Below are 25893 nucleotides of genomic sequence, written 5' to 3'. Positions count from 1 at the left end.
GCTGCACCAGAATCCCTCCTAGCTACAGGCCATCAAAAAAATAAGTGGAGGTGATTTTCTTTTTCTTCAACATTTTAAGGTGTATTTTATACTTTAAGTTGGAGCCATGTACATATCTTGTTTACATCTGAGACCACAGAATATCAGCGAGACTGTAACTGAGGTTTATTGAACTGTATTTGTATGTAGGTTCCACTGCATTTGCATTCATACTAGATTGAATGCTCAATCAACCTCTTGCTATAAATTGTAACTGCAAAGCAGCTGACATAGAAGTATGCAATTTTCGCTGCCATTTTCATTTTGCAAACAGAACAGAGTAGGTTATAATAAAGTATTATCTCTGCTCTACAGGTAGTTAATAGGGTTCTGCTGAATAAAGCACCTCTGCTCTGGAAAATGATAAAAAATGATAGGTACTCACCAGGGTTTAAGTAAGCTAAGGAGGAGGTTGCATACATTGATGTGTCCTTGAATAGATTATTTTTTTTTGAAGGTTTTAGCAGCAGGCTGCTTGTCCCTTTGAGAGATAACTTGGCCTGTAGAGATGTACAAATGCTGTAGGATTTCAGAATCACATGAACGGGCCTACAACTTTAATACTAAATGCATCTTGTAGCTTTTAGAAATGATTAAACCCTTTAAAACTGCTGTCATTTCAGAAATAGTGGGAGGGCAGTGAATTATAGTTTTATTCTGAGTTCCTGGCACTTTGAATTGAAGTTAGCAAATAAACAGCAGTTGAAAACATGAGGTGTATTCCAATTTGTTTATTTGTTAATGTGTTCCAAATGAAAAGAAATTATGGATTCAGATCACAAAGTATTTTTAAACAAATTTAGGAATCCAAGAGTTTACAAGACCTTCTCGAGGGCAATTAGGGATGGGCAATAAATGCCGGCCTTGCCAGCGACGCCCACATCCCGTGAACGAATTAAAAAAAATTAAATGACTGCTGCATGCTAAACAAATGCTGATGCTTGGCCTTGATTTTGCCAGGTGTGCTGATATAGTCTTGTGTCTCAGAGTTGTAGAATCATAATAATCATTTTTTTAATGGAGATATATGTGAAAGTCTCATGTTACGTTTTTGAATTATTTATTCGTAAATGTTTTATTTCTCCCTTTGTCCATTTGGCCTAAAATGCTTCTAGCCAAGAAGGTGGTCATGCAAGTGTCTACCAGTGTCCTCTGTGCTCTCTGTTGATCTCCGCTCTCAGGAGATGCCAACGCCGTTTGGGTATGACCCTCTCTTCCAACATTTCTCTAAATGCTGTGGGGAAATGCTAGAGTATCTACTTGGCATAGCTCAGATTGGGAACTTGGGCAGAATGGAGATTGACTCTGTGCCCATCTCCATTCTGTACCACTGAACATTAGCACTAATTCTATAATGCTGCCTGAGACATTGCCATTGAAAAAAAATTTGTCACTGACTGTTTCTATTAAGAGAATGAATCTTTGAGATCTGCAGCTCCATTGTGATGTTGTGTAGGTATTTACTCATTTGTACGTTCACAGACATAATGTACTTTTAAATTACTCTCTTCCTTACCCATCCCACAGGTCTTGGCCATAGGAACAGGGGTAGGCCATTTAGCCTCTCAAGCCTGTTCCACCATTCAATGAGATAATGGCTAATCTGTGACCTAACTCCTTATACTTGCCTCAGCCCCATATCCCTTAATACCTTCGGTTAACAAACATCTATCAATTTCAGATTTAAAATTAACAATTGAGCTAACATCAACTGCCGTTTGCGGAAGAGAGTTCCAAACTTCTACCACCCTTTGCATGTAGAAGTGTTTCCTAACTTCATTTCTCAAAGTCCTGGCTCTAATTTTTAGGCTATGCCCTCTAGTTCTAGACTCCCCAACCAGCAGAAATAGTTTCTCTCGATCTATCCTATCAGTTCCCTTTTATATTTTGAATACTTCGATCAAATCACCCCTTAATCTTCTAAATTCCAGGGAATATAACGCTAGTTTGTATAATCTCTCCTTGTAATTTAACCCTTGGAGTCCAGGTATCATTCTAGTAAATCTACGCTGCACTCCCTCCAAGACCAGTATATCCTTCCTGAGATCCAGTGCCCAGAACTGAACACAGTACTCCAGGTGTGGTTTAACCAGGGCTTTGTATAGTTGTAGCATAACTTCTACCCCCTTGTATTCCATTAGTCGTTTTGATTATTTTCCATACATGTCCATGACATTTTAGTGATCTATGTACATGGACCCCTAAGTCTTTTTGGACCGCTACTGTTTCGAGCTTTTCATTCCAATCTATCCATTTTAGGTCCAAAGTGGATAACCTCACACTTGCCTACATTGAAATCCATTTGCCACAGTTTTGCCCATTCACTTAATCTGATAATCACTCTGTAATTTTATGCTTCCATCTACACTGCATGTAATGCTGCCTATCTTTGTGTCATCAGCAAATTTGCATATGTGGCTCTCTATCCCGTCAGCTAAGTCATTAATAAATACAGTGAGTAGTTGAGGCCCCAACACAGATCCCTGTGGGACACCACTAGTCACATCCTGACCATGTGAGTACCTGCCCATTACCCCTATGGTCTGTCTCCTGCCGCTCAGCCAATTTCCTAATCAGATCAATAATTTGCCCTCAATTCCATGAGCTTCAACTTTAGCTAACAGTCTTTTATGAGGGACTTTATCAAATGTCTTCTGGAAGTCCATATAAACAACATCCATGAAGTTATATGGGTAACTACAAGATATAGAGCAGAAACCTCACAAAGAAATAGGATTCCTGATTCAGCCATTCCAGTAGCTATCTGTCTTTTAGCCTCTTTGAGCGTCAGCTTGGCTCAGTGGCATTACTCTTGCCTCAGAATAAAAGGTTGTGGGTTCAAGCTCCACTGAATACATAATGTATGCTGATACTTCTGTTCAGAACTGAGGGAGTGCTGCATTATTGGAGGCACCATCTCTCAGATAATACGTCAAATTGAGGTCCCATTTGTCGGTTTAGGTGGATGTGAGAGATCCAATTACACTATTCAAAGAAGAGTAGGGGAATTCTTCTGGTGTTCTGGCAAACATTTATCCCTCAGCCAACATTTATCCCTCAACCAACATCACTAAGACAGATGATCATTACCACATTGCTGTTTGTGGGACCTTGCTGTGTGCAAATTGGCTGCCGCATTTCCTACATTACAACATTGACCGCGCTTCAAAAGTAATTCATTGGCTGTTAAGCGCGTTGGGACGTCCTGAGGTCCTGAAAGGTGCAAGTTCTTTCTTATTATCTCATTGCTGTTTTTGGAACCTTGCTATGTGCAAATTGGCTGCAAGTATTTGCGTATAAAACAGCAGTGACTACACTTCAAAAGTATTTCATTGGCTGTGAAATGCTTTGGGATGTCTCAAGGACGTTAAAGATGCAATATGTCTGTTATACTTTCGCTCCACATAGATGCAGGAAGAACTCATGGCTCCTGACATTTCTCTTTATTCATGTGCATTATTTTTCCAATTAACTGTGTGCCTTTTATGCTGGGAGTGCGCCTTTATAATAAAAAGAGCAAAGAATATGAACAAAATTGTTACAAATAACCAAGACTTCTGGTGTCCAACACTCTGCATTAATAATGTACACCTATGCTTCTTTTGGGTTACATTACGTTCGCAGTTTGTTTTAGTTTGATGTGTTTGTTTGCAATAGCAGGAAAAGAGGCCTGTGGGAAATGTCCACTTACTTCAACTTCTAAACAGTATTGTGAATAAGTAACTGTATTCAAAATGTATTAAGAAAGATGAATTAGAGTGTTCATCTTTTTCCGTAATAAGACTAAACTTTTTGACTGTCCTCTGAGAGACGTTTGTTTTTGTTGATTCTTAGCTGAAGTGGTTTAAATTATGAAGTGGTATTTGTAGAGAGCTGTTCCCTCTTCCAATTTCTTTCGGCAACATTCTGGTGTCATTATCTTCCTGTGCAGCACTGCAAAGCCAGTACTGTGTTACCGATTTTCCACAAGTTTGGCTGAAATTTGAATCTATATATAGAATTTTAAAATTCCCTTTCACTGCTTTCTTGCTACCATGTTGTCCTTTAGCCAGAAAGACCGAGTGGTCCAGATTGCTACTGTGAGATATTCCATTTAGTGGCTCAGCTTGGAATTAGCTTAGATTCCGAACCCTTCCATGGCTATTTTGCTAGGGACAGTATCTGCATTTTTCAAGGAGCATGCACCTCACACACACTGCCTCTGCCACCTCTGTGCGTACCGTGTGGACCCACTTGTGTGGTTTCCTGCCTGCAATGTCCAGGAGACTTCTTTTCTGGACCATATTTCTGCTACAAGGACATTCAGTGAAGCATTGGTAAATCACGGCTCATTCTGCTGCTCCTCCCCCCCCCCCCCCCCCCCCCATGTTGCTTCTCCTTCACCCACTGTGGCATTGTTCTGCTGTTCCCTGCCAAAAAGCTGTGCCCCTTTTAATCAGCTGCAGCATTTTAAACACTGCTGCACCACCTAATTTCCCTCCTTCCTAGTGATTTTTACCATTGCCAACCTGCCCATGTAAATAATGATGGCCAGTCTTGGAAATATGGGATATGTGAAGGTACCCTGGGTTAGCGGCCGACTCACGAGAATGGGCAGAACGTGAAGAGAATCCAGTCCCTTAACTAAGCCTGGACAATAGTCACCTGGTCAGTAATCCTTCGATCAAGAAAATGATGGATCAAGAGTTATTGACTTTCTTTGCACCTGCTCATGTCTCTGTAGTTCAATCAGTGAAGCACCAGGCTTCTATATTTTTAATGAATCCGTGAAATCCCTGGCATCTGAATTAATCTTTAATCTATTCTTTGACTAGCACGTAACTAAATCATCTAAATGCCAGTTACAGTATGTACACTTAATGCTGTTGTTTCACTTCTTGCATGTTGTGAAATATTTCTTTCCTCATTCTTAGGTCGTCTTTGTTATTTTAAAAAATATATATATATATATATTTTAAAAGCTCTGTCCTAACTGTAGTCTATTTGACTTTGTAAATGTATCTGACAAAATGGCCATGATGAAAAGACTCCAATGTAACACTTTTTTAAAAAAGTGGTGTAACGTGAAAACAACACTGATTAAATCTGACGTAAGCAGACCAGCCACTGTATATTTGCTGCAGCAATGCCAGGTTGGGTTCTGTTCTAGATTCAGGCTATATTTAATCTATAACTGCAGCTTTAAAACTACTTTGTACCAGTGCTACAGTTATAATTCACCCTGAGGTCCATTCAATACCAGAGGGCTGCATGGAATTTCATCTGAGTCAGTGCCTTCAAGAGAGGAGAAAGTTTTGGGAAGGGCTAGGGCAGTTGCCAAATGTTATCTGGAAAGTTTTGCAGAGGACATTGGATCTTGCATGACTTGTATCAAATGTACCTTTGCACCATTCACTGCTCGTTTTGTCTGTTTCTGTAATTCGTGGGTGGAATCTGAGAAACTTGGGGAACTGCAGAGAATTTCTTTTGTAAATGTAACATTTTCTCTATTTTAAAGAAACTGCTTCAAAAACAAAATTATGGAATGGTAGCTGAAGAATTAGATTGTTGAAGTTGTGTGACAATATCCTATCTCCCTTTCTCCCCCCCCCCCCCCACTCACGCTAAAACATGATTTTTAAAATGATTATAATAAATAATCTCCAAAATGACGTACAACCATTTTGGGTTGGTTATGCATTTCTCTGCAGTGACAGTTGCTTGTAGTTGAGGTCCCATTACACTGCAGTGTTATAGACCATTAAACGGGGGGAATACTCAGTGTGACTGCATTTAATCTGTTAATATTTTAAGGCACAAGTTGTCCTTATTGCTTTTAAAGCACTAGTTTATATTGCATAAACCACCGTACTTTTACAAAATAGAGCTCTCACCTGGGAATTAGAAGCAGCTTTGTTTATATTCATTGATGAAAGAAACCCTGACTAACAATACTGCATCTATCTTAACTGCCTTCCAATTTTATTTAGCATCTGGCACTCCCAACTTAGGTGAGATACAAAATGAAGTTCCCATTAGTCTGCTGTAAGAATATACGTCAACCATAGCCTCGAAAAAACACCCTCAATGGCACATTTCTTATGTTAAATCTGTTAAGTTAAACTAGTTGCTGAGGGGGTGGTATTAGGAGAAACTACTGTTTGACTGCAGCCTCTGTTGAAATCCAATTTAAGTCTTGTTGCAATTTTCTAGATAAGCAAAATAGTTTGAGATGCTAAGAGGTGCAGATTTTCCACACTTTTTTTCTATTGTGTGTCAGATTACTAATTTGGTGACCATTTTTCTTTTCATAGACTCACAGAATGATGCAGCACAGACGGAGACCTTTTGGCCCTGTGCCTGTGCCAGTTTTTTGAAAGAGCTGTCCAATTAGTCTCACTCCCCTGCTCTTTCCTCATAGTCCTGCAAATTTTTCCACTTCAAGTATTTATCCAGCTCCCTTTTGAAAGTTATTATTGAATCTGCTTCCACCACACTTCCAGGCAGTGTATTCTGGAGCATAACAACTCGCTGTGTAAAACATTTTTTCCTCATGTCGTCTCTGGTTCTTTTGCCAATTACATTAAATCTGTGTCCTCTGGTTACCGACCATTCTGCCACTGGAAACAGTTTCTCCTTATTTACTCTATCAAAACCGTTTATGATTTTGAACACCTCTAACAAATCTCCCCTTAACCTTCTCTGCTCTAAGGAGAACAACCCCAGTTTCTTGAGTCTCTCCATATAACTGAAGTCTTTCATCCCTGGTGCCATGCTAGTAAATCTCCTCTGCACCCTCTCTAAGGCCTTGACATCCTCCCTAAAGTGTGTTGCCCCAGAATTGGCCACAGTACTCCAGCTGGTGCCTAACCAGTGTTTTATAAAGGTTTAGCATAACTTCCTTGCTTTTGTACTCTATGCCTCTATTTATAAAGCCAAGGATCCCATGTGCCTTTTTAATAGCCTTCTCAACTTGTCCTGCCACCTTCAAAGACTTGTGTTCGTGCACTCCCAGGTCTCTCTGATCCTGCACCCCCTTTAAAATTGTACCATTTAGTTTATATTGTCTCTCCTCATTCTTCCTACCAAAATGAATCACTTCACACTCCTCTGTGTTAAATTTCATCTGCCCATTTCACCAGTCTGTCTGTGCCCTCCTGAAGTCATTTACTATCCTCATCACTGTTTACTACATTTCCGAGTTTCGTGTCATCTGCAAACTTTGAAATTATGCCCTGTATTCCCAAGTCCAAGTCATTAATATACATCAAAAAGAGCAGTGGTCCCAACACCGACCCCTGCACAACACTGCACACTCCCTTCTAGTCTGAAAAGCAACCGTTTACCACGACTCTCTGCTTTTTGTCCCTCAGCCAATTTTGTATCCATGCAGCCACTGCCCTTTTAATGCCACAGGCTTCAATTTTGCTTACAATTATGTGGTACTTTATCAAATACCTTTTGAAAGTCCATTTACACTACATCAACTGCACTAACTTCATCAGCCCTCTCCGTTTGTTTGAAAACTTTTCTTAGAGTAAAGGTAAAGGTGGTAGTGACTGAAAACAATCACAGTTAGAACTCGGGAGGAACAATTTACACCCTGTGTATTCTAATGAGACTCTTATTTTTGGTTCAGTATTGGCCAGACATAAAATTGAGAAAATCACCCAATAAATTAATCATGGGTGGCAGTAAATAAACATGATTGAGTTTTATTATTTTGAGCAGATATATCTCAATAAAACAAAAGGCACATCTCAAAGCGTTCTGCAGGAGCTTATTATATTTGTAATGGAACAAACATTGCATAGTCAAATATCTTTTAAGTAGTTTCATTAGATGAACATTTTCACAGGTCTTCACTTTTTACATTTCCATTGCATGTTTGTATGCAAGGGCTCAATCTGGCCTTTTTTATTTGTTTTCAGTAATAACATCAAAATTGCTTAGACAGTAAATCTATTTCTTTTTTGAACAATACACTGGAAGGTTAATTTGAAAGTCAGAAAAGTAATGATAAAAGAAACTTCAAGAAGAATAGAAATTACAGTTTCCAATGATATTTGCCCATTATCCGTGTATGATTTATTTTGTCACATTATGACAATACCCGGGGTGGGGGGAAGCAGAATGGTGAACATTGCGATTATTCATTTACTTTTGGAAAAATTCTTTGCTTCATCTTTCATATATTTTCTTATTTTTCTTCCCAGTTTTGTTCCTTTTTTTGTTTTGTTACATTTCATATTCTTCCTAAATTGCCTTGTTTCAGATAGAAAGTGCTTTTATGAGGTAGAATAGGACTAAGGACCATAGTGCCAGTCTTTTTTGTTGTTTGTCATCATTTAGATTGAGGTACTGCTAATGCTGCTTTAAAGCACGAGCCTGGTATGGAGCAAGAGCAAGGTAGGAAGTGCACAAAGTAGAAACTGTGGATTTATGTAGCTCACAGTGAGACTGCAGGAAAAATTCTGTCTGATATCAATTGCGGAAGATCACAATTCAAACATCTCAAGGACTATGAAGTCCTGAGACCTTGAATCCAAAAGCTGTACTTATTATGTCACTTTGTTTTTTTTTACTTCTGTGATGTCTCCATGATGCTGCATCATTTTGTCTCTAAAGGGAGTAAAAGTTTATTGAGAGAATACAGAGCAAATTGCCAGAGTATGTTATCAAAGCACGCTACTGTTAGTGCTTTATGGAGCCTGCAAACATAAGAATTGTGAGAAGAATGCAGAATTTCCCACAAAAAAATACATTAAATTATTGAGCATTTTACCTTCCCACATCTGTGTGATACTGTTTGAGGTAGAACACGACCTGAATAATAGAGGAGAGGTGAGATTAACTGCCCTTAACATCAAGGCAATATTCGACTGAGGATGGCACCAAGGAACTGTAGCACAACTGAGGTCATTGGAGGTCAAAGGGAAAACTCTCCAGTGGAGTCAGAAATCATGTAAAATAGGGAGTTGTATATTCAAGTTTGTCGATAATACTGAGTCAGAAGACAAAGTAAATTGTGTGGATGGGAGCAGGAAGTTACAAAAGGCCATAGACAGACTAAGTTTTTAATAAAACTCCACCTATCAGATGCAGGGCAACAATCCTTTCATACAACACTTGTAAACAATTTTACAACACCAAGTTATAGTCCAACAATTTTTATTTGAAATCTACAAGCTTTCGGAGGCTTCCTCCTTCCATTCATACAACACAATCATCACTGCTACATAATCACTTTGAATCCAGTGTGTGATCAGTTCAACCACCCCCATCTCCTCCAGGCCTTGGCCAAGACCCATGGGGATAAACTTCATGGAGTGGGCAAAACTATGGCTGATGGAGTTCAATGTGGGGAAGTGTGAGGTCATGCACTTTGGATCCGAGAAAGATAAAATATTTTCTTAATTACAAGAGATTAGGAGCTGTGCAGGAGCAAAAGGATTTAGGTGTCCATGTACACAAATCACTAAAGGCTAGTGCACAGGTACAAATGGTATTCAAAATGCTAATGGATTGTTGGCCTTTATCTTAACGAGGTTGGAATTCAAAAGTGAGGAAGTGATGCTTCAGTTGTTCAGAGCCTTGGTGAGACCCTGTCTGGGGTACTGCTTTCAGTTATGGGCACAAAACCTCAAGAAAGATATATTGGCCTTGGAAGGGGTACAGTGCTGATTCACCAGAATATCAGTGCTCAAAGGGTTAAATTACAAGGACAGGTTGCATAAACTTGGTTTGTATTCACTTGAGTTTAGAAAGTTGAGGGCTGATCTAATTGAGGTGTTTAAAATGATAAAGGGATTCGATAGCATAGATACAGAGAAATTATTTCATCTGGTGGGGGAATCCAGAACTAGAGGACATAATCATAAAATTAGAGCTAGGCCATTTAGGAGTGAAATCAGGAAACACTTTTTCACATGGTAGTGGAAATCTGGAACTCGCCCTCCGAAAAGGCTGTGGATTCGAGATCAAGACCCAGAATTTCAAGACTGAGAGTGGTAGATTTTTATTGGGTAAGGATATCAAGGGATATGGAGCAACGGTGGGTAAATGGAGTTGAGGTACAGATCAACCATGATCAAATTGAATGGCGGAACAGGCTCAAAGGACTGAATGGCTGATTCTTGTTACTATGTTCGTAAAGGAAGATGATTGTGTTAGAGGCCAACAGCACTTAAGAAGTAGAAGTTTGTCCATCGAGGACAAAGCAGTCCGCTTGGTCAAGACTCTTGCCACTCAATTTCCTGGACTGGACTCAATTTCCACCCTTCTATCACTGATGCACTGCGGCTGCAGTCTGTACTTTCTACAGGATGCACTGCAGAAACTCACCCGATTTACTTCAACAGCACCTCCCAGCCCCATGATTTCTACCACCAATAAGGACAGGAACAGCAACATTGTGGGAGCATAATGGTCTCCAAGTTCCCCTCCAAATCACACACTATCCTGACTTGAACATACTGCTGTTCCTTCATTATCTTTGGGTCAAAATCCTGGAATTCCCTCTCTAACACCATTGTGGGAGCACTATCAGCACAAGGACATCAGTGGTTCAAGAAGAATCTCTCCATCATCAACTCAGGGCAACTAGTGATGGGTAATAAATGCACCCAAAACTTGAGAACAAATTTAAAAAAATATTAATAATGTGGGGTACATTGCTTTTGAGAAGAAATTTGATTTTCAAACATGTAACAGTATTCTGTTCTTTGTACATTTTTAGGGTCTGAAGACTGATCAAAATCACTATTGATGCTGAATTATTGCAGCCTTAGTATTACTGAAATTATAATTTTAAAGCATGTTGAATTTTCATTTCTGAGCAATAAGGAGTAATACAAAGGAATAAATGAGTTCATTCCTCTTCAGTGTAAATGTTTTCCTCAACTTAAAACTTGGTAGTGAGTTTTGCTGTCAGTATCCTTTAGTGTTTTATTTTCAAAATGGTGCATTATGGTCAGCACCTCTTTGTTTCTAACCATCTATTAATTAGCTGCTATTCATTTTACAGAAACACGTAGAAGCAAATTCTAATCTTGCCTTATTCGTATACACGCGTAATGACTGGCAAAATATGACACCTCCATAAAATATTGATAAAGTTTATATCTTGTGTAGTTTCTAAAATGTTCACTATGCCAGAGAATGAATGGTTCTTCACTTTATACTGAGAAAGAGGAACTAAGCTGTACTGGCATGTTGACTTGATATGTTTGTATCTGTGGGTCTTTAAAGGGTAATTAAATGGGAACTGATTTGTCACATGCATCCAAAATATTATGATGGCAGATTATTTTTAATCGTACAGTTATTCATAGTTCTTGTGTTGTAATGTTTTAAAACTTACAGGCTAGAGACAACCTGGGAACAGATATTTGTCTGAAATCACATATGGGCAGTGCATTAATATGATTATTTAAGTATTTATTATTATTATATTGTACACTTATAATAATTTGGAAGTGTAAACTCCTGAAGATAGCCCATTTTATCTAAATAAAAATGTATTTTTGCATCTAACGTAGGTCAATAACTTGGCATCCAATTATGTATATGTACTCTTCCCACCAATTATAGTAGTTTAAATACAACAGTGGGCATTATTGTAAGTGCCCATACATGAGTATACATTTTACACCGAGGGAGTCAAGAGAAATGGGGTCAAGGAGATGGGTTTCATGGACGAGATGTTCTCCAAGAGGGTGAGAGGGGAAATAGGAAAGTAACTAGAGAAATTGTAAACAATTTTACAACACCAAGTTATAGTCCAACAAATTTATTTTAAATTCCACAAGCTTTCGGAGGCTTCCTCCTTCGTCAGGTGAATGGTATGGAAAATTCACCTGACGAAGGAGGAAGCCTCCAAAAGCTTGTGGAATTTAAAATAAATTTGTTGGACTATAACTTGGTGTTGTAAAATTGTTTACAATTGTCAACCCCAGTCCATCACCGGCATCTCCACATCATAACTAGAGAAAGACATGGATTCAGGGCTAGATCAGATGGGAGACTGTGGAGAGGTTTGACTTAGTGGACAAGAAACATTTAAGAGCTTTTTTTTTCTTTTCACCAAGGTTGTAGCATTACTGAGTCAAAAAAATCATGATCATTTTTGCTTTTAGATTGTAGAATGGGGAGAATAATGCCCCCGAGGGATACTCCATCCAGTGCCAATGACACTTCATGTGTTTCAAACATTTAGCGTGATAGCCAACCAGCCATTTGAATAATATTCATTTTTTTATGTTTAAATTTTAATTGCTCTAGTTTTTATATCTAATGTGTTCAAATTCTTACTGCAGTATCATTTGTGAAATATACAGGAGCTTTCTACTGGGGGTAATGTCTTCCATTAAAGCCCTCTTTTCCTACTATCATATCCTATAAAACACTGATCTGTGAAATGTCTCATCTTCCCTTTCATGTCAGAAAGATGTACCAAAGAGCTCAGCTAGGGCAGTTGCAGTAAATCGATGCACAGATCCAATGATAAAAATTGGATACGATAGCTTTGTTCTAACTTTTGACATTTTTTACACAACAAAAATTCCAAGTAGTCCATTACCTTTAAAGAAGGGAGGAACAGTGTGCTAGTAAGTCAGTAAACACAGAAAAACTACAGCAAGCATATAGAACTCTTGAGACACCCAAGCTTACTGGTATCAATCAGTGGGAAGACAAAGTATTTTTGGAAGAAAATTCCAATGGACACGAGTTTGGTGGCTGAAAGTTTGGCTTCTTGTGGTGGAGTGGAGGGAACAAGCAGGTATCCAGAGTCAAAAAAATGGAGGTTCATGGAGAAGATTTTCTCTGGAGGATACATCTTTGAGATTTTTGTGTAAAAACTGAATTTTTGGGAGGGAGATATCAGGAGGAAGGGAAAGAGAGATATTTCAAACATTTCATAACTTACTTAGCTATGTTTGTCAGTACTTGTAACTAGAAATAATTTTAGAAACAAACTATTATTACATAATTTGTGTGTGATTTATTTAGTATTAAAAATACTAAATTGAGCACACTGCTACTTGTGACCTGGTTAATTAAGTGAGAGTCTCTGGATCTGTTCCTGTTGCCCATCTCATCTCATCTCATCTCATCTCTCTCCCTGAAGGCGAGACTCTTCCTTGGCTGTTGCTTTCTTTACAGTAGGGACGGTCACAAAAGCGCATACCAAAAACCCAAATGTTCAGCTTCCTTAACTACCATCACAACATCATTGCTGCTGTACCTGTGCCTTCTATGTTGTTTTATTTTTGCCACATTTTTTCATTCACTTAGACTCTACATTAAAAGTAGTTAACTGAATAATTGTCGTTTGTCCGGAACAGTTTTCATTGCTTGACCATAATAAGTTTAAGAAGGAACGTCAAACAGGAATAAAAAAGAGATTATTGTTTGCTAACCTTAGCAATCACAGGATATAGCCTGCACAGAGCAAGTGAAGAATTAAAGCAGAGGTGCAATTAAACAAATGCTCTACCTTAATACTGTGACGTGGGTTTGACTTTAGCCCAGAATATTGAGATATTAATCTTCTCTTTCATGGCTATATTAGTGATTTTTAAAAAAAAGAAATGCGCAGCAGGTGAGTCACATCTGAAAGAGAAGGATAGGTTAATGGAGGTAATTTGTGCCACATAGGTGCCAAATCAATGTTACGGCTACAAAAGCAGTGCAGAAGCTGGTTACTTTGCAATGAGTGGCACACCTCCTAACTTCTCAGAGGTATCCCTAATATCTACAATGCTTCTGTCAACACTCAACACTTACCTGGATCGCTGCAACAGCAACATCAGTTGAGAAACTCATAACCATACAGGACAGACTGGTCCGCTTGAGTCCCCCTGTCACTGGATTCAATAGCTAACCCCCCCCCCCCCCCACCCCCGACCAATGTGCTGTGGCTGCAGCATGTACTATCTGCAGGATGTACTGCAGCAACTCACCAAGCTTACTTCAACAGTACCTCCACGCCACATAATTTCTATCACCAATAAGGACAAAAGCAGCAAGATCACAGTCACGTCCAAGTTCCCCTCCAAGTCATGCACCACCCTGGCTTGAACATGTATCAATGTCCCTTCATTATCACTGGGTTGAAATGCTGGAATCTCCTACCTAGCACATTTGTAGGCATATCATCAGTATAAGGACTGCAGCGATTCAAGAAGGCCCACTACCACCTTTTCGACAGTTAGGGATGACCAATAAATATAACCTTGTCATCATTGCCAACATCCCAAGGATGATCTTTTTTAAAAAAACCACTTGTACAGTGGTGGGTAAGAGGCAGAAAACTTGTTCATTGGGGGGAGCTAGATGAAATTATTTCTTGAGTGGGAGTAAGGAGCCAAAATCTTGCTCATGCACCATGAAGTGGGGGCAGTGGGTTCACAACTTGCTCACCTGGATGGAGAGGAGTCCAAACTTTGCTCATCGGGGAGGAGGTGGCTGAAATCTTGTTTGATGGCGGGCAGGGAGACCAAAATATTATTGGAGGTGAGCGGGGGCAGGAAAAGAGCTGAAATCTTCTTTACTGAGAGGGAAAGAAGGGGACCCAATACTTGCCTAGTGGGAGTCCAGGGAGGGAGCTGAAAGGTTGCTCAGCAGGGAAGGGGTCAAGGGCTGAATATGCTCAGTGGAATCAGAGTTCGGGGCCAAAATCTTGCTTGCAAAACAGGACATTTACTCAGTAGGAGCGGGGAGGGAGTTCTATTTTTTGGCTTCCACATTGTTTAATTGGGTCTCTGGTTTCTTGCTCAACTGATGGGTGGACTGGGGTGGGGGGAGGTTGGGAGCTGAAACCTGCCTAGCAGAGAGATTCCTCTCAGACTGTTCATCGATTCCTGGTGATGTAATTTTTACGTGAAATGATGATGCTGTAACCAGGTCTCTAGCCCCATCTCTGACTTCTAACTTGTATTCCAGTTGCAGACTACCTGCAGGGTGCATTCATTGCTGGTTGCCATAATGCCATGTGCAGTGTAGCCGGTGAGCACAGTTTCATCCTGTACATGTTTGTTTTATGTAGTAATGTCGCTTTCATCACAATGAATCATGCTCAGCTGCCACAATAAGGGGGACTCCAGCATCCTGTTAACAACCTTCATCCACACGTCTGTCGGAAGGCATCTCCAGTTTGTACAACAATCTTTTACTTATCTTGGGTGAAAAAGGGAAGAATTGATTAAACCCTCAAATTTTTTAACAATATCAATTTGGGATTTTGCTGCAGTGCCTGAAAATTCATAACCAGAGGAAACCCATTCAAAAGAGTGTGTTTTATTCAATACAAGTTCAAAGTACACAGTCTTGGAGGATTTAAACTTCCTGTTTTTTTTCCCAATATGATAAAGCATCCAGTAAAATCAAACATCAATGTTTTTGATTACCTGAAATAAATTATGTTTTCACAAGGCTATTAAGTGATGTACACCTGCATACTTGATTGTACAAGGTAGCCAATGGCTCCTGTGCACTCAATAAATCTTGAGGGTAAGGTGTTTACACATCATACCTGAAATATTTCTTGCTGAGCAGACTTGGGCACTCCTCTGTATTGACATTATGCTTCATGTTAAGTTTTTAAGCTGGAATGTTAAAATAAACTACAAAAGAACAGCTGATTCAACTCCGAGTAGACTGCAATATCTTCCAATGGTATCCAACCGTGATCAGTCAGGGCAAGAAAATTCAGTGTTCAGATACAGTGTGTACAACACCTATTTTTACAACAGATTAAAACTATATAGTGAGGCACATGTAGCCTTTCTTAGTTTGGTTTACAAACTGATTGAGAACAAGGGTATGCTGAATGAATTCAGATGGAGCTGTTGTGATTTCTCTCTGCTTTTGTTTAATGGGTTTATTCTGAACAGAGTCCTAATCTGCTAGTTTTGCTTCCACATGGTGTATAACTTTTTTTTGCATTTTATTAATATTTCCACTGAATTGCAAGTGTACTTAATTTTTAGAGTGCCACACTGATATGAACCCATTAATTTCCTTGCAATATCTTATGCTAATCAGGAGATTTCTTTATCGAAAACTAAATATAGATCGAGTGGGAGGAAGTAAATTTTCTTTTTCTTTTTATCATTGCAGAACAAGATGTGGAAAATTTTGATGTAACAAACCTTTCCGAAGCAGTGCAGCAGAGTATTGAAGCTGATAGTTTCTGGTGTATGAGCAAGCTGTTGGATGGCATACAGGTAAACTTGTTATTCAGAATGAAAAGCTGTTTGGTTTCTAACTTTTTAGTCGTTCCACTTTTCTCCCCTCCACTCCTGTCATTGACCCTTGCTGAATAAGGTTCCATTGGCATCAGCACTGCTTCAGTACTGCACCCAAGTTGCCATTTACATCTGAGCTGAGACAGATAGTGTTCAAGGCTGTTTGCCTGCTGAAAACTTGGTATTCGAGGCGGATCCTGCCCTCACCTGGTACCAAGACACATACATTTTGCAGCAGACATAATTGCATAGAAATTAGTGAGAACCTCAGAAGTTAACCCTCCCAAAGCCGTTGGGACTGTGAGGTGCGACTGCTATCTTCAGCAGTTTTCAATAGGTCGATAAAAATGCATGAGGCCATTTGACCCATTTTAACTCATCTGTTCAGAATAAGAGAACTTACTTCCCCTCTCCTCCCATCATGTCACCGTATTGTATTTTGAATGAATCTTTGGTTTTTACCTCCACTACCAGAGACCATTCGGTCTGACCAGAGGTCATCAGAAGACCATTCCAAATACAGAGATTACAAAGTCAATGAATACCACTGGGTAAGAAACACAATAAGAAGAAACCAATAGGAGGTAATGCAAGGAATAAGGACAAAAAATACACATTTTCAGGTCAGTTGTAGACTAACAGGAGTACAAGGATAGGGTAAAGACTGTTAGAAAACTGGACAGGAAAAAATACAAAATGAGATTAGGATTGCACGGAACATAAAAACAATATGAAAGACTACTATAAGTAAATTTGGAGTAAACAGAGTCAGGGAAATAATAGGGCAGTTGAAAGGCACCAATCGGAGGTGGCAACAGGCAATTGCAAAATGGCAAAAATCCTGAACAATTTCTTTGTTTTGGAGTCCACGGAAGCAGCTGACTGAAAGTGAGGGTTGATTTTCCAGAAAGTGGATGTGTCCCCTGAGGCAGATGACCTGTACACAAAGGTGCTTAAATAACTCAATTCGCAAATTTTGTTGGGGATCTTTAGGCAATCATTAGTATTAAGACTTGTATCAAAGGTGAGAAGGGAACGTAATGCCTATCTTTAAAAAGGGATAAAAGGATTGTCCTGATTTTACAGGTGAGTGAGCCAGGCATCTGTTGTGGGTAAAATGTTAAAGGCCACCCTGTAGAAGGGCATCATGAAACATCTAGAAGGGTATGAAATTATCAGGGCAAATCAGTATGGCTTTATGGGAGGAGGGAGATCGTGTTGAATAAACCTATTAGAATTCTTTGAGGAGGTCAAAGAGCTTGTGGATAAAAGGAACTTTGTGAACATTGTTTATCTAGACTTCAGAAAGATTTTTGATATAGTACCACACAGGAGGTTGGCCCATATCACAGAAAAGCACAGAATAGGTAGTCGGTTATTGAAGTGGACTGGCAACTAGTTGCATCACTAGAGGCAGGGAATGGTAGTGTTTGGACTTGCTTCGGAGTGCAGGGAAGTGATTATTGAATGCCCGAAGTTCCATACTGAGGCCATTGTTCATCACAGTGGGAGATAGAGACAAAGCAGTCAAAAATTGCTGATGAAAGCAAGTTGGGGAAGAGCTACAATCAAGAACAAGGGGATCAGGTGCACTGGGATTTATTTCGATTGGGCAGTGATAAGACTAGAGAATGAGAATGAACTTAATGATGTTAGTTGACAGTATATAGCACAGGAAAAGGATTTGGACATATTGTTAAAAATCATCTGCATGATGTATATGTATATCATCTGCATCTGTGAGCAGTTTTGGTCACCATATTTACAGGAAGGACATTACGGCCTATCTGATACCTAGCACCAGGCATCCGAGCTGCAAGGAGAGACTACAAAAGTACAGTTTGTTAACATGAGAGAAGAGATTTTATTGAGACATACAAGATCTTTAAAGATATTGACAAGTTGAACCACGAGAAAGTATTCATCAAAGTTCTGAGAACGACAGCGAGGCTGCAGGAGATGAAGCTTAGAAGAGGGAAAGTGAATGGACAGACAGATCAGATATAACCACTTCACTCAGAGGGTAATGAATGTTTAGAATGGACTCCCAGAGAGGCAATTGAGGCTGAATACATCAGTGATGTTAAGAAGGATTTAGATAGGTGAGAAAATCAATTGAGGGATTTAGGTAGTGAACTGTATTCTGTTTTTGAGTTGTAGTACTGGCCAGGTGGACATAAATGGTCATTTTTGGTCTTGATATTCCTAAAGTCACTCTTGTTGTTCCAAACATGTGACCGAAATGGTCTTTTCACCAATCTTAGCCTGTGCCCCCTTGTTCTGCTGTCTTGATTGACAGTGAAATAGTGACCTGATCTGTGCCATTTTAAAATCTTGCAAACTTATATAAGGTGTCCATCAGTCACCTTCTTTCAAGACTTAAGAGCCCCAATTTTTCCAATCTTTTCTGGTAACTCAATCCATAGACACAGAGATCTACCTCATGTCTCTTTGCTTGCTTGTTGATTTACTGTTCGGTAAATTTTGATCGGCAGTTAAAGCCTAAAATAAATTTTAGTGTTTTGTTGTTCTGCCACTTCTCAAAAACATGACAAGGATCCTGAAACGCACAGGATAGAACCAGTAATTAATGCAATCTAAAAGGTTTTCTGTTTATTATCTGGGGGTGTGCTATTCAACCTAACTGGAGGAAGGGATGAGGACTTACCTATGAGAGTAGTTTGAAACACAGAAGCCAAAAATATATCTGGAATCATAGGAACAGCAGTAGGTAATTCAGCCCTTCAAGCCTGTTCCGCCATTCAATTAGCTAATCTGAATCTTACCTCCATCTTCCCGCCTTGGTTCCGTAACCCTTAATACCCTTGCCTAACAAAAATCTATCCATCTCAGTTTTGACATTTTCAATTGACCTAGCCTCAACAGCTTTTTTTGGGAGGGGGAGTTCCAGATTTCCACTGCCCTTAGTGTGAAGAAGTGCATCCTGACATTACCCCAAACGATCCAACTCTAATTTTAAGGTTATACCCTCATTGTTCTGGACTCCCCCACCAGAGGAAATAGTTTCTCTCTATCTATCTTATCAAATCCTTTAATCATCTCAAACACCTCAATTAGATCACCTTTTATTCTTCTATACTCAAGGGAATACAAGCCTAGTCTATGCAACCTGTCCTCATAATTTAACCATTTTATCCCTGGTATCATTCTGGTGAAACTGCGCTGCATCCACTCCAAGGCCAATATGTCCTTCCTGCGGTACAGTGCCCAGAATTGAATGCAGTACTCTAAATGGGGTCTAACCAGAGCTTTATAAAACTGTAACATAACTTCCACCCCTTTGTATTCCAGCTCCCTTGAGATAAAGGCCAACATTCCATTCACCCTTTTAATTATTTTTTCGTACCTGTCAACTAGCTTTTAGTGATTTCTGTACTTGGACCCCTAAATATCTCTGTGCCCCCACAGTTCTTAGCTTCTCACCATTTAGAAAATACACCAACCTATCTTTCTTAGACCCAAAGCGGATGACCTCACATTTCCCAATATTGAATTCCATCTGCCAGTTTTCCCCACTCACTTAATCTATCAATGTTCTTTTGCAACTTTCTGCTCCCATCTGCGCTATTTACCGTGCCAACTAACTTGTTGTTTTCAGCAAACTTGTACATATGACTCTCTATTCCTTCAACTAAGTCATTTATAAATATAGTGAAAAGCTGCGACCGCAGTACAGGTCCCTAGGGGGCACTACTAGTCATAACTTGCCAATTGGAGTATATACCCATTATCCATACTCTCTGTCTCCAACCTCCTAACCAATTCCCTACCCATGCCAATAGGTTGCCTCCAATTCTATGTGCTCTCATTTTTGTTAACAGCCTCTTTTGTGGAACCTTATCGAATGCCTTCTGGAAGTCCAAAGAAATAACATCCATAGACATTCCCTTATCTACCATGTTAGTTAGCTCCTCAAAAAATTCAACTAGGTTCGCTAGACATGACATACCCTTTACAAATCCATGCTGGCTCTCTTATGATCAGTTCATGTTTGTCGATGTGCTCAGTCACTCTGTCCCTAATAATAGATTCTAGCAACTTCACCCCCCAACAGACATTAGACTAATAGGCCTATAATTTCCTAGTTTATCTCACTGCCCTTCTTAAATAGTGGAGTGACATTGGCAATTTTCCAATCCAAGGGGACGGATCCTGAATCAAGAGAGTTTTGGAAGATCATGACTAGAGCATCTACAATTTTCTCACCTACTTCTTTTAATACTCTGGGGTGGAAACCATCAGATCCTGGAGATCTGTCTATCTTTAGTCTCATTATTTTCTCCATTATCATTTTTAAAATTTTGTATTAAATCTAGTAAGTTCCTCCCCTTGATCAATTTTTCACTTTTCCTTCTATCTCTGGTACTTTATCCTCATCCTGTACTGAGAAGACGGATGCAAAGTAAGTATTTAGCAAGTCTGCCATTTCCTGATTTTCAATAACACTATCACCTGTGTCTGTCTTTAAGGGGCCCACATTACTCTTTGCCACCATCTTTCTCTTAATAGACTTGTAAAATCCTTTAATATTGTCCTTGATATCCTTCACAAGTTTTTTCTCATAATCCCTTTTTGCAGCTCTTACTGCTTTCTTAGTATCCCTTTGCTGCTCTTTATATCTCTTCCAATCCACGGGATCACTGCTGTTCTTTTCATTTGTATAAGCCCTTTAGTTTATACTATCCCTCACTTCAAATGGGTAAAAAGACCCAAAAGCAGAACACTAATCAAACAACTCTAATTGTTATTTGTCAGACATTGCTGGTGCTATCTGGCTTTGATAAGCACTATATAAGTGCAAATATTCCTTTCTTTCTTTCTATCCAAATCTCTGACCCTTTGGTTTAATGACTTATTTTGTTCGGTTGTTGAGGGCTAGTGGTACAGGAAATGTGAACAAAGTCCCTTTCTGAACTGCCCTCTATTTAAGTGCTCCTGGTTAAACAATTTTTTCCTAAAAATTGCGATCGATTTTGTCGTGACACTAGTCTTCAAAATTGAACAAATTTTAATTTGTCTCTCTGCCTCATAATACCATTGAATGTTTCCATCAGTATTTTTTCTCTCTCATCCACGCCCCCCTCATTCAGTTTCTTCTGACATGGTCGCTCCAGAATTAAATTCTTATCAGCTCGTTTATAAATTTTATATTAAAAAAATTACCATGACACCAAGCTCCAGTAAAAACATGGAAGCTTTATTTCACATGCATAACAATGATTTCATGCACTGTGCACATGGGGACCTGTAAGAGTTTGAGAGGTATGAGTAGTACATTACTGGATTTATTTTATTTGAGAAAGACCTCTGGTCACCTGTACATCTCATGAATTATGAAAAGTACACACTTTTAGAGTAAATTCAGAAATGAAATATTACAGTATAATGTCCTCCATTTAAAATGTATGTATAAAACATTAAAAGCATTGTGTTACACTGCAATCCAACAAAGCCACAACAAACTATTCAGCTATTTGTTCAATCTAATTGTACACACATCACAATTATAGTCCTTTCTGTATAAATATATTCTTGTGTAACTGTAGTTAAGCTAACCATCTAGTTAACATATTCTTGGCTGAATTTTTCGGACAATTTATATAATCAGTTCTTGAATTAGTAATCTGTAGCATCAATGGCTTAACTTACTGCTAGACACTGCATTGCACCATGTTGACGCCAAGAATCAGGTTGATTGTGCAGTGAGAATAGGTGCAGGATCATTTTTTTTTTGGAGAGGTTGATATAATTTTCACTTTAGAAACATTTAAAATAAGCCAGCAAAATCACCTCAATACATTAATTTGCAAATTATTATTTTTTTAAATATTAAATTCTCCAGATAGAGGAAAGAAGCGAGTGATAGGCCTTTGTTTGGAGTATAAGAACATGTTCAGCTACTTATTTTCCCCATGGCAAATATCTTTAATATCACACCTTATTAGAAGTGAGAATTTAAAAGCAGTACATTTCTTTATATAAGTTACAGCTTTAGTCAACATTCTTGGTAACTTGAAGTTTCTCTTTAAAGGTACGATTTTTGCCTCAGATTGCTAAATCTTTATTGCAAAATTTTGAGCAGGAAGATCTACGAGTTCTATTTTGTATTGTTACTACATTGATAGTGGCAACATTTTGTTTATCGTTAGTATGTCTCATAACTTGTCTGTGGCTGGTTTTCTGAGCTGTTTTTATGTAATTTATTGCGATAATTAAGTCCCTGGATTACTCAAGTAAAGGTTACAGAGCTAGCTGGGAAAAGAGCTGCTGCCACAAGTAATACCTCAAGGTCTAAGAGAACAACATTTTGACATATCAAAAGATACGAGAGGTTTGATTTATAAAATAAACTATTTTTTGAAAGAATGTTTTTTAAAAAATTGTTCCTACATTCTTTATTGGACAATTATTATAGGTATAATAGACTTTATATTTTGTAGTTGTTGTGTTACTGAAATATTTTTTAATTGCTCAGGATGTACTTTTTTCCCAAAAGTTTGGTATGATTGATGTTGATGAACCAGTTAACTAACAGCCTTTAAGTCTCTGTACAATGTGCGCTGGGTGTTTTCATGCTGGAAAATGTCATTCATAAACTAAGAAAAAATGACTGAGGTGCATGATCCTGCAAGAAACCTTTGTTCAGAAATATGACATAATCACATGTCTCTGCTCAAGACTCCTCTGTGGATTTCTCTCCTCCATTCTTTTCCTCCCTCCATTATTACATTGTGTCAGTTTCTTAAGGAGAAAATCCTTATTAGTCCAAATATAATCAGGATCCTTCAACTGTGAAAGAACAAGTTTATACTTTTCAGTAAAATTCCTTGTAATTTTAGTACCCCCTTTCTCTGTTTCACGAAGCAGCTCTCTCCCCATACCCCCTGTTTCAAGGGGTAAGGGAAGAGAGTGGGAATATGGTATTGAGATAGAGGATCAGCCATGATCATATTGAAAGGCAGAGCAGGCTTGATGGGCCGAATGGCCTACTCCTGCTCCTTGTTTCTATGTTTCACACACTGCTTGACGTTCCTCGCTCTCCAACATAATTTTAGAGTGTTAAATTAATTCACTTTCCCAAAGTGAAAAGAAGAAGGATTCAAACACAGAGTTATGTATAGTGGAGATACACACAAATCTAGCATCATGTCCCCCCTCTCCTTTCAGCAGTGAGCTGAATATTGCAAATAGCTAGCAGTTAATAATGATTAAATGCTGCAGCATTATTTAAGCAATTTGTATTTCTTGCTTCCCTAAAGGACAATTACACTTTTGCACAGCCAGGGATTCAGAAGAAAGTCAAAGCACTTGAAGAACTCATTAGTCGAATTGATGGTGAGTCTGGATAATTTTATATAATGTCAGGATTCATCACTAGAGTGGTAACTATATTTACACTTCTGCTAAGCTATCATTGTTAAAGTAAGCTTTAAGTTTGCCTGTAGGAATACATTTCATTCAGGCTAAGGTGAGTAGACATATTGGTAAAATTTGGCATTTTGGTTTATTTTGTGCAGTTCTTTGGTCTGCCATCTTGTTCCAGTTGATTTAATGTAAAGAAGCGATCCGATCTGATCAGATAGTTTCCACAACAGTCTTGTCCTTTAATACAGAAATTCAGTTGTTGCCAATAAGCCGTCTTGCTTTGTACTCATTTCAAATATTTTATTTTCTTTTACTCCTAGTGCTTCTACTTTTGCTAGGGAAACCTAAAATGTAGTAGAAAGAGATCAATTAACATATCTTAAGAGAATAATTCAGATTTTTATTGAGACTCACAAGACATTCTACTAGAGCGTATTTTGCACATATACCTTTCATTTTATTTTTTATTTCTCTCGGGGAGTTGTCAATCCTGCTATTTTCAGTCTCTTTAAACTTTGGTTGCATCCCCCAAGACATTCAAAACAACATTAGACGGTCAGCAGATAATTTGAAACAATTAAGCATCTGCTTTACTTACACTGTCAGCATGGAAGGTCTTTATACCAGACTTGGTTTTACAGTAGAACTTTTATTTACACACAGTAGTTGCATTATAGTAGAAAGCTGCAGTGGCACTAATACTTATTAAAAAGTACAAGATTATATGGGGCCAGAAATCGTGCAGAGCAGCGAGGCAGTGCTCACCACAGCTCCTGCGAATTAAATTAACAAAAATACTTACTGCAGGCTCTGTGGCGTCGAATTGCTTGAATTTGTACATTAAACAAAATGTACACTATAAACCCAGCCTCTGAGCAGTGTGAGTTGCCGTGCAGCTGGAAAAATCTGAGAGGAGAAGACACGCTCACAAAATCTGTCAGGAAGAGAAGTCATGCCCACAGATTCAGGCTGCATTGCTCAAGCAGGCAAGCAGACTTCATTTATTTAAAGTTAGTATTTTTTTTATTCATTCATGGGATGTGGGAGCTGCTGGCAAGGCCAGCATTTATTGCCCATCCCTAAATGCCCTTGAGGAGGTGGTGATGAGCCACCTTCTTGAACTGCTGCAGTCCTTGTGATGAAGGTGCTCCCACAGTGCTGTTAAGTAGGGAGTTCCAGGATTTTGACCCAGCGACGATGAAGGAATGGCGATATATTTCCAAGTCAGGGTGGTGTGTGACCTGGAGAAGAACATGCAGGTGGTAGTGTTCCCATGTGTCTGCTGCCCTTGTCCTTCTAGGTGGTAGAGGTCGCAGGTTTGGGAGATGCCGTCGAAGAAGCCTTCGCGAGTTGCTGCTGTGCATCTTGTAGATGGTGCGCCAGTGGTGGAGGGAGTGAATGTTTAAGGTGGTGGATGGGGTGCCAATCAATGGGCTGCTTTGTCCTGGATGATGTCGATGTTGTCCAGATCTTGCTACATGCGGGCATGGACTGCTTAATGATCTGAGGTGTTGCGAATGGAACTGAACACTGTGCAATCATCAACAAACATTCCCACTTATGATGGAGGGAAGGTCATTGATGAAGCAGCTGAAAATGGTTGGGCCTTGGACAGTGCCCTGAGGAACTCCTGCAGCAATGTCCTGGGGCTGAGATGATTGGCCTCCAACGACCACAACCATTTTCCTTTGTGCTAGGTATGATTCAAGCCACTGGAGAGTTTTCCCCCTGATTCCCATTGACTTCAATTTTACTAGGGCTCCTTGATGCCACACTCCATTAAATGCTGCCTTGATGTCAAGGGCAGTTACTCTGACCTCACCTCTGGAATTCAGCTCTTTTGTCCATGTTTGGACCAAGGCTGTAATGAGGCCTGGAGCCGAGTGGTCCTGGCGGAACCCAAACTGAGCATCGGTGAGGAGGTTATTGGTGAGTAAGTGCCACTTGATAGCACTTCCATCACTTTGCTGATGATTGAGAGTAGACTACTGGGGCGGTAATTTTCCGGATTGGATTTGTCCTGCTTTTTGTGGACAGGACATACCTGGGCAATTTTCCACCTTGTCGGGTAGATGCCAGTGTTGTAGCTATACTGGAACAGTTCGGCTCGAGGCACGGCTAGTTCTGGAGCAAAAGTCTTCAACCCTACTGCCGGGATGTTGTCGGGGCCCATAGCCTTTGCTGCATCCAGTGCACTCAGCTATTCCTTGATATCAAGTGGAGAGAATCGAATTGGCTG

At 39.3% G+C, this 25893-nt stretch overlaps 1 protein-coding gene across 4 annotated transcripts in view; it reads left to right on the top strand.

Moving 5' to 3' along the window:
- LOC137344466 (TBC1 domain family member 22B-like) overlaps positions 1-25893 on the top strand; it is a 318631-nt gene that overhangs the window by 180124 nt on the left and 112614 nt on the right. For all 4 annotated transcript variants that reach the window (XM_068007450.1, XM_068007451.1, XM_068007449.1 and 1 more), the window contains 2 exons: positions 16141-16247; positions 23549-23624. In XM_068007450.1, coding sequence (XP_067863551.1) covers positions 16141-16247; positions 23549-23624 — 183 coding nt within the window. The remainder of the gene's footprint in view (positions 1-16140; positions 16248-23548; positions 23625-25893) is intronic.

This window comes from Heptranchias perlo, chromosome 27 (genome assembly GCF_035084215.1).
Source record: "Heptranchias perlo isolate sHepPer1 chromosome 27, sHepPer1.hap1, whole genome shotgun sequence".
Taxonomy (NCBI): domain Eukaryota; kingdom Metazoa; phylum Chordata; class Chondrichthyes; order Hexanchiformes; family Hexanchidae; genus Heptranchias; species Heptranchias perlo.
The sequence above is the reverse complement of the archived record's forward strand: the minus strand, read 5'-3'. Positions and strand labels throughout refer to the sequence as shown.